Source organism: Dipodomys ordii, unplaced genomic scaffold (genome assembly GCF_000151885.1).
Source record: "Dipodomys ordii isolate 6190 unplaced genomic scaffold, Dord_2.0 Scaffold7, whole genome shotgun sequence".
NCBI lineage: Eukaryota > Metazoa > Chordata > Mammalia > Rodentia > Heteromyidae > Dipodomys > Dipodomys ordii.
Genome location: NW_012267223.1, coordinates 13,385,154 through 13,401,199, shown reverse-complemented (window position 1 = coordinate 13,401,199; position 16,046 = coordinate 13,385,154). Strand labels below are relative to the sequence as shown.

At 39.2% G+C, this 16,046-nt stretch overlaps 1 protein-coding gene across 1 annotated transcript in view; it reads left to right on the top strand.

Annotated features, from left to right (window-relative positions):
• The first annotated feature begins 3,334 nt into the window (after positions 1-3,334).
• Positions 3,335-16,046, top strand: part of LOC106001701 (ankyrin repeat and fibronectin type-III domain-containing protein 1) — a 128,041-nt gene continuing 115,329 nt past the window's right edge. The window contains exons 1-2 of the mRNA XM_013036710.1: positions 3,335-3,459; positions 12,725-12,859. Of these exons, the coding sequence (XP_012892164.1) occupies positions 3,335-3,459; positions 12,725-12,859 (260 nt within the window). The remainder of the gene's footprint in view (positions 3,460-12,724; positions 12,860-16,046) is intronic.

Below are 16,046 nucleotides of genomic sequence, written 5' to 3'. Positions count from 1 at the left end.
TGCAGAAGGGAGAGTAAAACAGGAGCCAGAAAGCTAAAGAACCAGGCCTGTCTGTAGAGGTGAGCCTAGAATAGTAGAGATGGAATCTATCTTTCTAGCTTTCTCTAAAAATATAAATTCAACTTCTGTGAACTTTATTTTTGTTTTCCTTCTTTTTCCATTCATCAAATGTCATTTGCTGCTGTGTGGAAAAGGGTCAGTTGTCCCTGACATTTGTACAGCAAACCTGGCTAGCATTTTTAGAACAAAATTTTTTTCTCAGTTACATTTTGCTGACCATAATCTTAGTAGGCAAAGTAGCATTTACAGTCCTATTTAACTAATAGCATGGACTGCCTTATATTCCTGGTTTCTATCACACAACTAACATCATCAATGTTATGCTTGAGTGTGCAAATATAACCAGCTTCCTTGCTTCTCCCCTACCTTAGCACTCTGAATTCTCACCATGATACTCTCTACATCAAAAAAGGAGGCTTTTCCATTAGGTCAACTTGATGAGATACTTCTATGGGGATAAAAAGGTGACCAGTTGGGCAGGTGACTGAGTCACAAGCTAGCCACTTACATTTCAACTAAAGAATATTTATGCCATAATACAAATGGGGAGAGTGGGTTTGGGAAAGATGGAAGGTCTGTTTAGAGATTTGTATTCTTAGCCATCTACCAAAGGTAAAAGGACCCTTTGAAAATTTGGATCTCAGGGCCTAGAAATCAATGGAAGTCTGGACACAAGTGTCAAATAGAAATAGCTGCTGGGAAGGTTTACACAAACCCATTTTGATTGTTACTCAGGAGAAAAAAAGTGGAAGTGAGCTGTTGGAGTGCTTTTTCAGTGCCTTGTCTGGCCACCCAATCTCCATAGATTCCTCTTGTAGGTAACCATCCACCATCGACTCACTTAGGACAGCTGAAGTATTAGTAAGCAAATATGAACTATCCAGGCTCACCAACAGAGATATTGTATATGCTCCATGAAAGACAACAAGAATAGATGTAGGGTTATGTTACTGTAAGGCAAATCTACATTCACTGTCTATTTTAAAAAGTGAGCTTTCCTGCTGAGTGGTGAGGGCTCGCACTCATAATCCTAGCTACTCAAGGTGGCTGAGATCTGAAGATCGCAATTCAAAGCCAGCCCAGACTGAAAAGTTTGTGAGACTCTTATCTCCAGTTAACCACCAGAAAACCAAAAGTGGCACTGTGGCTCAAAGTGGTAAAGCACAAAAGAGTCCTTGAGTGAAAAAGTTCACAGACAGCACCAAGGCCCCTGAGTTCAAGCCCCAGGACCAACAATAAAAGGAAGGAAGGAAGGAAGGAAGGAAGGAAGGAAGGAAGGAAGGAAGGAAGGAAGGGAGGGAGGGAGGGAGGGAGGGAGGGAAGGAGGGAAGGAGGTAGGGAAGAAAGAGCGAGAGAGAGAGAGAGAGAGAGAGAGAGAGAGAGAGAGAGGGGAAAGGTAAGTTTTCCTAATGAAGAATACTTTAAATGAGTTTCAACACCTAATGGAAAAAGAAAGGTCACATAGATTGACTCTGAAATATTACCACATATCCAAATAAACTAAGAGTAGCCAGGCAGAAATAAAAAATTTGTAACAAACATGCCTTTCTCTGAACTAGGTACTGCATTTGCCTCTTGGTGTCATAATAACATGAGGGCTGGAAGCAGGATCAGTTCATCTAGTTTGATCCCCCCTTAATAGAGACAAGAGTTGAAGGTGTCAAAAAAATGTGCATAGATGGCCAAAAAGATACATAAAGAAATGCTCAATGTCCCAAGCCATAAAGGAAATGCAAATAAAAACAACATTGAACATTATATTACATTATATCTCCAAATATAATACCCAACAACTAGGGGAGAAGCTATTCAGCATTTGTGAGGCCCTGGGTTTATTTCTAAACACACACAAAGAAGATAACCACCATTCAAAACAAGCACATACACATACAAACCTAGTATACAATAAATGTAAGACTCTCCCTTTAAAAAATAAATTAAAAAAAAGATTAAAAAAACATTGAAACTCCATCTCACTCTAATCATAACCTCCATCATCAAAAAACAGGAACAACAAATGCTGGCAAGAATGTGGGGGGAAAGAGAACCTCATTATACTGTGCATGGGAATGTATGCTAGTGTAACCACTATGGAGGTCAGTACGGAGATTCCTCAAAAAACTAAAATATAACTACCCTCTAGTACAGAGCTATTACTCTTGGGCATTTATCCAAAAGACCACAAGCAAGAATACAAAAAGGCACTGTACATCCGTGTTCACTGAAGCGTTATTCTCAAGAGCGAAGTTTTAAAAACATCCCAGACAGCCGACAACCAACAAATGGATCAAGAAATTATTATAGATTGATACAAAGATAGATAGATGATATTAGATTAGATAATGGGATTTTATTTATGCATCAGGAATAATAATATTCTATCATTTGCAGGGAAATGGATGATCTCAGGAAACAAATATGTTAGGTGAAGTAAGTCAGAGAGAAAAAAGTTACATGTTTTCTCCCATATATAGAAGGTAGACCTAAAATTTAAACACATATGAAAACACATACAGAACCATATGCATGTATATAGGGTCAGATTGACTAAAGGATATTATATTCAGGGATAGGCCTCCATGGAGTAACCCTTTGAATAATTAATAGCTTAAAAAAAGAACAGAAAGCTGAAATATGTCTTGTCTATGGGGAGGATATGGGATTAAGGGAATGCAGTGAAAATGAATGAAGAAAGGAATAATAATTGAATATAGGCATAATACTCAAGATACATATGTGAAAATGGAACCTGGAACAGTGGGAATGGGATGGTGGTGGGAGAGAATGGTGGAAGGGCTGATACTGATCAAGATGCATTGAACACATAAATGAATATGCTGAGTTGAAAGCCCTTTGTACAATAAACATTCTTTAAAAAAAGAAACTAAGAGAATCTTCTAGAAGACTCTAGTTGTAGTCAAGAAACACTGAAAATCAATCTAGTTAGATTTTTCTTCACAAAAGAAAACTCCACCTGCCTTCACCTTTGACTCTTGAGGAAGGTGTGATTAAAGTCTGCTGGACTGTTGCTTGTTTGGAAGTCAAGAAAAGATAAGAAAACCTATCAGGAAATGTTTGCTTGGAAGGCCAGAATCCATTTCCACTCTCGTCATGGTGATTTCTTTTTAAAGAAGATGACAGATTGGAGAGGCAGGAGGGGAGAGGTTCCAGCCATGCTAGGAACTAGAGTGACCAGCAGAAGGGGATGTTCTTTCTTCCTAGTTTGTTGTTATTGGCATTTTCCTGTGTGCCTAGGGGTATTAGGTTTATAACCATGGCTGGGGCCAAGATCGGGAATGTAGTGGGCATTATGACAATGATTTCCTTCCTTGTGTGTCCTGAATGGCCAGCACAGACAATCTACAGCGGCACTGTTGCTGTTGACAACTTCATTATGCTGTAATACTCGGCTGGGTAATTTATTTCCCAAGCCTGGCAATATCTCCTGATATGCTTAATGGGATGAATATTATTTTGTAAGCTTTTGAAGATGATTGTCTCCCCTTGTGTTTAGCTCTGCCCTAATATGGAAAACAATGATAGTTACCACTAGGAAACAGCATTGCTGTGTTCGGCTTTTTCATGTGAATTGGGCGTTCACACCACAAAGGCAGGAAATGTCACTGATTGGAATGATACAGTTTATGTGGGTCACTTAATATCCCTGGTAACTGCTTTTGTGCCTGCCTCTGCACTTAACCTTCCTATGACTAAGACCCTCTACAAAATAAGATGGCCTTGCCAAGAACATATATTAATTAATTATTGATTTTAGGGGGTAAAGTGGGCTTTGCCATGATGTACCTACAGTCACAAATACTACCTGAAATGGAAAAACTAGATGAAAAAGAAGAAATGTGGTCCAAATGTTGTCAAGATACCCAAGCTACAATTTTTCTTTTAAAAAAAGTTTGGATAAAAATGTATTCTTCCAAGTTTGCTTTAATTTCATTTAGTTTAATATATACATACTGAGAATTACCTACCATTCAAAGGGGCCCCCTCCAGGAACAAAAGAGGAAATTCAAAGGCCAGTGAAACTGAGTCCTTGCCTCATGGAGACTTCAGTCCAGTATGCAAAATAGATACCGCACATCTCTAAAGGACAGCAGCTCCACTGAGAGTGCTAATAGTAACAAATACCACAGTGAGATAGGGAAAGCCAGTCTATTTGGAGACACAGGAATAACTGGATTTGCTGTCTCAAAGGCACTTTGCTCAGTCCACTAGCCAATTTGAATTCTTTTAAGAGAATCTGGCCTCCTGAGAATTCTACTTGAGTCAACACTTTAGTTCTGAGAGTGACAACTCATCTGATTTCTAAGTGTTCCTTTATCTTTGATAAAGTTCCAAGTATCTTGATAGAAAATGGGAAAAGTCAGCACAAAGATGTAAAAAATTTTCAGCTTTTTCTGTTTTCCTTTCATCTACCATAAACCTTTCTTTAAAAAATTTACAAATCTAAGTTCTTCTAGGCAGACTTCTGTTGGCAGCTCCAAACTGATGCTAAACTAATACTTTTAACTACGATCATTTTTGACATGAAGATTCTCTTTGGCCAGGTGCCAGTGGCTCATGCCTTTAATCCTATCTACTTGGGAGGCTTCAATCAGAAATACTGTGTGAAAAGTTTACAAAACTCTGCCTCAACAGAAAAGGCTGAGAGTGGTGACGTGTGCCTGTCATCCCAGTTACAGTGGGGCTGGAGTTGCTGAGTAGTAGAGTTCCTTCAGAGCAAACACTAACCCCTGGGTTCAAGCCCCAGTACCACTTAAAAAAAAATCCCAAAAAAAGAAAGATGGGGGGGGGGAGAAAACCTAGGCAAAGAAGAGAAAAGGTCTACCAAAAATTCATCAGTCATTTATCTTTATCTTTCAACATTTTTTTTTTTGGTCAATCATGGAGCTTGAACTCTGAGCCTGAATGATGTACCTCAGCTCTTCAGATCAAGACTAGCACTCTACCACTTGAGCCACTGGGCCGCTTCTGTTTTCTGAGTGACTTATTGGAGATAAGAGTCTCACAGACTTTCCTGCTCGAGCTGGCTTTGAACTACAATCCTTAGATCTCAGCCCCCTGAGTAGCTAGGATTACAGGTGTGAACCAAAGGCGCCCGGCTTCAACATTTTGGTTTATCCACTTGACCCCTTTGGCTTGTGTACTGAACATTTTACCTTATCTGCTGTTTTGCCTGCCAGTTAGTGACATTCTTATGATCTAGTGGTCTTTTAATTGCTTTATTATATAACCTGAGCAAATTTTCTCTGGTTTATGAATTATCAAGCCCTAAGGTATTAACCATTTCATCTTAAAATTGGGAATTATGCACAATATCCTTAAAGCAGATGAAAACACAAAATATTCTCTTGCTTTTTGTTTTGTTTTGACTTGCTCACAGAAGCCTCTCCCCAGCTTCCAGCAAAAAGGCCAAAATGAGTGGTATAAATGGACAAGGATCCCCATGCTTCTGTAAAGGATCACAGGCCTGTACCTAAACCTCTCTAAAGTTCCAATCTCTTGGTAAAGAAGCATGACTGTGGCCAAGTAGCAACCCATTTACTGTCCACAGTGTTTATTATGACCAAATCCAGGACATCAAAGAATACACATGGCCTTAGGGATAGCGCATAAGGAGAAACTACCTGGGCTGACTCCTCTTGGAGAGATTTAGGCGAATACTGCCACCTATTGATAGGTGAAATATATGCTACAAATTCTTGTTCTGACCTGATACTGTGTTAATGCTTATCAGAGTAGATCTCATTATTCAGTTGGCCAAAGGATCTTAATAACCTTAACCTCATAAGTCTTAATAGATTAGAGATGAAAAAGAAGTTTGTTCTACTCACTTAGAGCAATTCACAAAATGTATTCCTGATAAGAGGCAAAGGAATGAAGTCGAAATAATGACATGAGCTTGGCAGCCTGGAGGCCGGGATTTGAGTCGAAGTTTCACCCCTAAGTGCACATAAACAAGCTAATTAATCTCTCTGAGCTTTAATTTCCCCATCAATAAAGAGTGGATAATCCTATTTTGCAAAGTGTGAGAATTCAGTGATATTTCTGCATGGCACACGGAAGGTATTTAATTGGTGGCAGCATTTACTAATATTTTTCCACTGAACTGTTAAAAGTAACTATTTGTGATGCAATGATTGGTAATATGACAAACCACATCATGCATCAGACTCTGGCAACCTCTTCCATGTGGGTCAATTATTCTTGGGCAATGCTCCTTGTCTAGTAGAGTATCTTTGACATCCAAAATTAGGACAGTGTGAACATAAATATTGGAACTTTAAGTGTGCCAATTGAGAAAATGAGGATAAATGGGCTTCATTACCAAACGTCTCCTGACTACTCTGGAGGATATGTGGTGCTGAGTCGATAAAGAATTATGATAAAACTTTGGAGCTGTGTATAAATGGGGCTTTGTGACCTGCTGGATAAGGTTGAGACTGAAAGCCAGACCTAGGAGGCTCGCATTCCTTCCTCGGCATGGTGTGGGGGATCCTGGGCTCCTACAGACAATAGGGGATTCATAGCTGGAGAATTCTAATGATGACTGAGAGGGTGGCAGGCAGAACAAGAAGACTTTTCAGGCACACGGACTCTGATTATCACACTGGAGCTCTAGCCCAGCAAGAGGCTGACGAGAGGCGCATGGAGCCTTTCTTGGAAAGCTTTCAGGGGAGTCTTTGAAACCTTCTTAAGAGAATCTTGCTTCTCAAAAATGAGACACTGGAAAATCTCACATGATTAGTTCAGATAAACACTCTGTCACCAACTCCTGCAAAAGGAATATGGATCATCTCTTTCTAAAATCTTTTGAATGTCATCTGTCTAGGCTCCCAAGATGTAGAGAAAAACTTCCAAACGATTTCTCAGGGTATCTGGGGACTGTTACTTTTAGTTTCAAAGGTCAACTGGGGCTTAAAACAAAATAATCAAGAAATAACACGGCTATGAACAGTCTGCACCTTTTGAAAAGGTCTGCTTTGGATTGAATAGCCAATGCCCTCCCCAAATCCCTTTCTTTCTTCTTTGGAGCTTAGAAGGGAGAGGGAGGAGGAGGAAGATTGTCACATTCATTACTAACAACTTTGCACATAATAAGCATGTTCAGATACACCCTGGGGTGTTCGTTTTCTTTTCCTATTTTTTGTCCCCTTTTTAGCTGCTCTTGATAAATAGCACATTTTATTTGTGAAGAAAAAAAAAAGAATCAGACATTACTGAGCAGCCTCACCCTAAGGAAGGTCAAGAGATTACAGAACGGAAGTGGGCTGGCCAGCCTCTTTGCTGACCACAGTAAGGGACTGCCACTTTCTTCTTGTAATTTAATTTTGAGATTAGGATGAAAAGGCACTCCTTTTAAAAAAGTTTTGCTGAAAAAGTGAAAAACTGTTAGAAAATAGCCATCAAAAAGTGATCAATTTAAACTTACGTCCTACAAACAAACCACATGCAACTAACCACAGAGCAGACATGCATTTGCAATGATGTATGGGCATTCTCCACACTATCAGAAGGATTTTGGGAGAAGAGTGGGCATTCCTAGTTTCTGATATTGGTGGTCCTTGGCCTAATTTCACAAGAACTTTGAAATTCTAGCTGTTTCATTTTAAAAATCTAAAGAAGAGTACACTATCAGGAACCTTTGAGTTTAACTGGTCCCACTTGTAAAATGAAGGACTCATGAGGAAATAAAAAATAATTAACTTGCCAAAGGTCACACAGTGGGTAAAGAGCAGCCAGAGGAGCCAAGCTCAAACCTCCTATTACCTAACCTAAGTTCTGTCCAAAGCAACTCTAAAAGAAGACTGGAAATGATCATATTGAACAGGGAACTGCTCTTTCCAAGGAAATTGTACCCATTTCCCCTACAGAGGACCATGAAGGTTGGTTCAGGCAGCTTGCCCTCACTGCCTGGATCGAGTTCTCATCAGAGGAGTCTAGGTCTTATGGCTCCAGGGACTCAGCCTTCTGCTCTTTTCTGTAAAAAACTGCACACACCAAGCCATGAATGCCCATACTATCTCTTTTTGTATGTCGTGAAATCATAAAGGTTGCCATCGTCTAGTATCACATAGGCTAACACTTATCATGGTTTTATCTTTTTATTATGATGAATAACATATGCATAGATATATTATTGGATTTTAGTGTGTTATTTTCATGCATGAATATAGCAAATGGCTAAAACATTCTTGAGCAAGATCAACAAAGCTGGAAGTATCACAACATCAGAAACAGCATGGTATTGGCATAAAAACAGACATGTAAAACAACTAAACAGGAGATCCTAGAACTAAACCCTTGTTGACTAAAACTTTCAAAGCCACCTTCAGCTTCTTTCCATATGTCTCTCTCATCCTCTCCTATCCCTACCTATACAAGTAAAAAGTCCCATAAGTTCTACCTCCATAGTGTGTACCACTTTTCATTGCTCAATTTATTTCTTACAGGTACTCACCACTAGTGTCTTCCTACTTTGGGGTTCTTACCACATCAGTTCATTGTCTATCCTGCCTAGACCACAGAGATCTTATTTCAGTATAGGAACACACTTGTGCTTAAATCCCTGTCACAGATAGCATGCAGTCTACAATCTAACACAGTATTCAAATCCTCCTTGATTTTTAGCCCTTGCTTACTTCTTGAGGCAAATTCTATCATATCATCCCATGGCCATTCATTCCAAGTCCACTGAGCTACACTCCTTAACCTTTTCAACCTTCAGAAGTGGTCCAAAGCAAATGCAATCTCTCTAAATCTTCCCTAAGCATTCCAGAAAGCAGTGACAATTCTTTTATTATCCCTTAGCATAATGCTCTTATTTTTCTTCATGGTACTTTTTTAATTCTGTCTTGCATTTTTTCCTATTTCTTTCTCTTTTTTTTTTGCCATGTCAGTCATGGAGCCTGAACTCTGGGCCTGGGCGCTGTCCCTCAGCTCTTCAGCTCAAGGCTAGCACTCTACCACTTGAGCCACAGTGCCACTTCCAGCTTTTTCTGCTTATATGGTGCTGAGGAATTGAACCCAGGGCCTCATGCATGTGAGGCAAGCACACATCTTCTGCCTTCAAAAAGATACCTCATTCTCCTTTGTACCCCCTCCCTGACACTGGGCTTTAGTCTACGCTTTGCATGCAACAAATGGTCTTCTTTCTCAATGTTCATTGAGCAGTTACTATCTGCAAGGCACTAGGTCTAGAAGTATAAGGGAGAAGGGAAGACGCAAAGTAAAAGTGCAATCCCTTCATTCTAAATTATTTTAATCTAATCAGTGAGGCACGATCACAAGTAACCTAAGCAAGTGAATTAATGTGGAGGTGGAACTGGGTGGAGAGGAAGTTCTGAGTATGGAACAAACATTCTCAAGTGTTCCCAATGAGAACACTGGAGGGAGGGGGGTAGGGGGGGAGTGAAAGAAAGGGCAAGTCTGCTTTTAGATCTCATGTCTGTGCTGTAGTCATAATTAAAGTCCTCTTTAGGTCTGTCTGGCTCATCTGACCCATCCTCCCCATCTCAGAAATGAAAAGAGTAATTTTCCTAAAACAAGACACTGATCATTTAACACCCTGTTCAAATGTTTGCTGTTCAATGAATCAAGCATCACATAATTACAGGCTTATGTTAGGAATTGAAGAGAATACTAGTTTGTAGAGATGAAATAAACTCTAGGAAACAGCTGAAAAACAAAAAGCAAGAACATACTGTGAACAGAATAGGAGTGGGAGAAAAAGGGTGTAATCAGTCTGGGTTGAGATCAACAGAGAACTAGTTAGTGGAGCCAGACTTCAGTGGATGGTCTCTAAGAAAACTTAGACATACCAAGAGAACTTTAAGCTTCTTTCAATTCTGAGATCTCCATTAATCTTTGAGATGGTTTACTCATTCATTCAATAAACACATACTAAGACTTCAACAAAGCACTAAATATTTATTGAATATCTCCTATGTGCCAGGAGCTTTGTAGATACTAGAACTATAGCAGTGAATAAGAGACTGCATTTAAATGGTTATATATAAGAATGACTGGTGCTAAACTAGTGTAATACATTGTAATCAATAGAATGCTCAAAGAGTATATGCTGCTGTACCTCAGACTAGATAGCAAACTAGAGATTGTTCTGCGATGAACTGTGAGGAAAGTTATCAAAGAGGACTGAGCCTCCAGGCAGAAAAACATCATAGACAAAAGTCTGGTGTTAGAGTCTGATATGTACAAGAGCTGATAGCTATTTGCAAGGGTGACAGCATTGAGTGATAGAGGAAAAGTAGTGAGAAATTAGGCTACAGTGGTAAGCAGGAACAGAAGGTAAAGAATCTTCTTAAGGTATGTCAAGGATTTTAGATTTCATCAACAGGCTTTGGTTAACACTGAAGCATACAGCAATGTATCTGACTTATTAAGTATATAATAACTGTGTACTGAAGAATAGATTAAAGAATGAATGTGTGTATTAATGACTCTCCTTTGCTATAGATTGGGTTTTCTGACTCAGACCTGAGAGTGGATTAATTATCCTTTACCCAAATCCCTTGGAATTAGAAGTGTTTCAGATTTTGCATTCTGGAATAATTCCATATGCAGAATGAGGTACCCTGAAAGAAGGGACTCAAATCTAAATATGATATTCATTCATGTTTTGTGTGTGTATACTAAACACATAGATGGGTTATTTTATATTTTATATATTTGTATCTGCTTCTGGAACTAGTATTACTGTGACAAGAGGCAGTATCCCCCAGGTTGCAAGGCAGATTGAACTCATAACCCCATGGGCAGTCCCTGAGCTTAATAGAGTTACTCAAAGTTATCTAGCTTATCCTAATGGAATCTACATTCAAGTCAGTTTTTCTTGACGTTAGGGTAAACCTTTTTACCTGGGAATCATTTAACTTACACTGTGAAGGGTAGCCTAACCCTTTGATGACCCTTGATAGAAAACAAAATAGTCTTCTGACCCTCAAAGACGTGTATATTCCTAAATTGGATTATTCATAGTGATGCTATAGAGACAAATTAGGTCTAGAAAAGAAAAGGAGAAACATTCCCGATTTTTCCTTTCTAATATGAATAGAAAAAGTGAGACAATTGTGAAACGCTAACCAGAGCTCTCCCTTCAGACACACAGATTTTCTGAGATACAGTTCTTTATCAGATCCCAGCTCTTGCTCAGGAGCATCTACCTGTAGAAGTGAGTGAGCTGCAGGGGCTGGGAGGTGATCAATGTCTCTAGAAAGGACGAGATTTTCAGAAAAATAAGATGTTATCTTCTAGGCCAAAGATTAGCACTCCACCCTCTTGCTTATGACAAGACGCTCCTGATTTTCCAAAGTCACATTCCAGCATTTGGGGTTGATTTGGTTGCAGACATAAAAAACAGACTAGACTCAGTGACAACTAGGAGTCCAAACTTACATCTGAAGTTATTATAGCAGTTAAGTATTCATTTGGCAGACAGAGTATATAGAGCTTTAGAAAGGTCCTTAATATTATTGCAGGGGTGTGTAAATATGTATACATATTTGTGGATGTGGATGTGCATATATTCATGCATGTATGGTTTTGTGTGTCTGCATTTATGTATGTGCCTATTTGTGTGTATGTGTTTGCATATATGTATATATATGTTTATCTTTATATATTTATGTGCATGCGTATGTGTGCACATGAACCTGTATGTATGTTTCTGTGTGTTGAATTGTGAATCTGTGTGCATGTGTGTATGATGTATCTGTGTGTATACATGTTTGTGTGTGCATGTTTGTGCATGTTTTGCATTCATGTATGTGCTCCATCAGAAAGCCTCCTTGGCATATTTAGCTGTGAGGTTATTAAATACTTCACTTACAAGAAAAACATTTTAAAAAATGCACCCAAATGTGGTTTTCTAGGAAACTCATTTTGCATGTAAAACATACCACTATGAGTGGAGCCAGGTACACACATGTGTGGCAACCACAGGAAAAACATTGGAATCTTCCTCCTGTAACTGAGCCTCCTGGTATCCTAAATTCCATGTCTGCTAACTACTGTCTCAGACAAAACCAGAGCTCAAGCTCCGCAGACTGGAATATGATCTAGACCTTTCCTAACATGGCTGTCACTCCTGCTGCAAATATGTAAGGGACAGCTTAGGTGCCTTAGGAAAAGGGAGATGTGGTTGCAACCTGTGGGCTTCTGGTCCAGGGCAGCTGTTGGGGTAAATAAGAGGCTGTCTGGTCCCAGAAGAGCTGTAGTCAGATTGCTGGATACCCAGTGATAATTCTTCCCCTGCAAAGCTACTTTGTCTCCTTCCTTACTCATGAGTGACAATTCCAGCTCAGTATTATTTCCATTTTCTCCCTCTGTAGAGATCAGCTTATATCATTCTAAAACCCAAATGGTCCTCACAGATATAGTAGGCTAGACATATATAGTAGGCTAGATACACACTGAAGTCATGACATGCTTTTATTCACACACACACAAGCTTGAGAAATCAAGCCCTCCAAGGGCTGCAGTCCCAAGAACACCTAGATACCGAGCCAAACTGTTTCCCTCTCTCCTCGCTTTGTGTATGCTCTTCTATTTTGCATGAAGAATAGCTTAGTGATCATGGACTTCAGCTCTTGCCTGTAGTGATCCTGTTCGTATTTTATTCTTTGCACAGAATAGGAAGGAGGCTTGCTTGCTTTGCGCAGAGGCTGAGCTACAGGAGAAAGCAGAGCCAATGTGATTTATTGAATGAAAGTACTGGACAATTACCAACAACTTGTTCCTCTGTTGCCCCGAACAACCTAAAGTGGTAAGTCAGATTTATTATCCTCTTTCTTTATGTGAATGTGGAGATTTCTTAGTCACTGATGATTTTTTAAATGTGTTTTGAATTGCTGCAGTTTAAATGATACAACAAAACTGAATCTTCCAAAGTTAGCTGCAGGCAGTCCATGAAGAATGCAACCAGATACACAAAACAATGGTCTGCAATAGCGCACACACACACACACACACACACACACACACACACACACACATCTTTGTATATAGCCATAAGGAGGGGGGGATGTAGAAGCCCCATTTTGTGATAACTGGGCATTTTATTTGCAGCATGCTTAATCATATTAAGTATCTGAATAACTGATTACAATTAACTATGAAAGAATAAATTACTTTTTTGTTGCATAAAATCAATTTTAAGTCAGGTTCCAAAATACCTATAAAAGACTCATTGGAGAACATAAAGACAAAATCTACCAATTAGGCTAAAAATCCTGAATGCAAACCCAGAATACTACTAGTTTTAATCCAGTTTGCAGACTGTCAGCACTCTGTCCATCCTGTGTGAGTATGTCCATAAATAACACCTTGATGGTAATAGAGAGGTACCTGAAAAAGGTACACTGCCATTTTTCTATTTACGTTCCTAAATCTTTTCTTTAATCCATAAAGATAGATAGTTGGAAAGGTGCACTGGGCCCCAAGTATCCTGTTTATTACTACTTGTGTTGGGTTGTGGCCATAGGCAGGACCAGTGAAAATCAAGGATGAGTTTGTTTCTGTGATGGGTCCCAAAGATCCCCATATTCACTTGCCTTCCTAATTTCCTAATATGATAGAAGCTGATCTCTACAGAGGGAGAAAAGGGAAAGAGAAAGATATTGCATTTCCTGTCTTTTCTCAGCCAGTCTCCTTAGTCTCCTTAGTCTTGTTTGTCTGGCTACCACAAAGCTTTATGGAAGTATTAATCCATCTCTGGTGAGTTCAGAGTCAACATAAATGTGATAGAGTTTAATGTCTTTGGTGCACTCTGTCTGCTGTATATCACTGGTATATGAAGTTGGGGCCTTGGCTGCTGACAAAGATGGATGATGTTAGAACAGTGAACAGCATGATTCTCTAAATAAAAACCAAAGTCAGGAAATCTGAGAGATGGGTGAAGTTTTGCCTAATAAAAAGAATCCCCAGGCTACTCAGTCACAGAGAAGGAACACTTGCTCAAGTAAGCTGGTTATTTTACAATTAAAGGTATTCTAGCAGGAAGGGGATAGAATTGCCTACTGGTTGGATAACTGGTGAGATGTCAGGATTGTATACTATGGTATTTTTGCTGGTTCTCAAACTAAGTTCATGTCTTTGGAAATTCCCTTAGCTTCCTGAATCACCATACCTCCATTCCATCCATTCCTTTGTTTCTTCAAAGACATGCTAAGCTCAGTTAATCTATTCATGAGACATAAGCTTTTTTGTTAAAGGTGCACTAGATAACAAGTCACTGTCCATGCACTATACTCCAGAACTATACAACAGAAATCCACAGACTAGAGTTATATGGAGACAGGGGACTGTGTGCCCTGTCCCTCAATTAAAGGATATGAAACACTCAGAAGCATAGTAACAAAGCCAGCATGAAAATCTGTAAGATTCTTATCTCCAGTTAACCCCAAAGAGCCAGAAGTGGGGTTGTGGCTCAAGTAGTAAAGCTCTAGCCTTGAACACAAAGCTCAGTCAGGGACAGCAATCTAAGACCTGTCTTCAAGTCCCAGAACATGCACACGCGCACGCGCGCGCACTCAGACACACACACACACACACACACACACACACAAAGGGCTGCCTTTTAGAAAATATATTGATTCTTAGAGGGAATAACAATTTAAGCCACTGATACCCTGTTGTAAGTGAATGCATTAAAATTATTCTTTATTAATTATCATTATGGTTGTTTGGTTATAATTATTGCATTAACTATGCTGCTTTCTCTTTACTTCATACCTAATTATAAGAACTTCTTTTATAATTTTTTCACTTTTGATTAGAGAAGTACACAGCATTTATGGTAAGCTATCCCCTTCTTTCCACAGAATCCTTGGATTAGACAATATCTTCTATTTTTTTAAGCCCTTGAGTCACATGTGAACACCAGACTCCCACTTCTCCTTTGACTGTGAAACTCATGGTTCACCCCACATTCCCTTTATTAAAAATACAATCATTGGTAGAACCATTATCCACCCAGCTGATCAACAAGGTCCACAGAATTTACCCTCGGGTTTGCTAAACTTTTCTATCCAATCACCATCCCTATTTGGTCCATTTTACCTCCTTCATCACTTAAACCTGTTCAGATTGCTCCATTCCTGTTGCCATAAGCTGTAGGTGATATAACCAGTTCTCATAAGGTTTTTGTTTTTTTGTTTTTTAATTTATTTCTTATATTTTATTGTGAAGATGCTCTACAGAAGGGTTCCAGTTACATGAGTAAGGCAATGAGTATATTTCTTGTCGAACATTGTTACCCATTCCTTTCTCTGCCACAATACCTTCCCTCCCCCAATCTTCCCTCCCCGTGTCAAGTTGTAAAGTTCATTTTCAACATAGTGTTTTGTATCGCTGTTGCAATGGGTCATCCTTTGTCCTTGTTTAAGCATTTTGTTATTCCCTTTCTCTTCCCTAAATCAGATAAGTATATATACAAGATGCTACCATAATCAAAGACAGTGATTGCCAGGGATTAAACCAATAGAAAAAGAAAAATGAAATAAAATAAAAAGATGAACTAGATACAGTACACTGGCGACAAGGTCAACAATAAAAAAAAAAAGAGCTATTGTTTCCATGTCTTGGAGTTCATTTCAATTACCATCATTTTGTATGGTCATAAGCACACATAGCTATTGAGCTATTATAATTCTCTGCCAGAACTATCCTAGACATATACCTTCCTCCCTATGAACATATGCTTAAAATGTCAAAAATTAGTTATCTTCTTGCCACAGAGCAACAATTGATCTTTCGAAACATAGCAGTGAATTCTGTGTGTGTGTGTGTGTGTGTGTTGTAAATGTGTGTGTATGCTGTAAATGGCACAGTTTCAAACTAGAAGGCTGTTTGACTTTGCTGTTTGCTATATGTCCTCACTGAAGAAGGGAGGAAAGGAGGAAGGGAGGAAGGGAGGAAGGGAGGGAGGGAGGGAGGGAGGGAAGGAAGGAGGG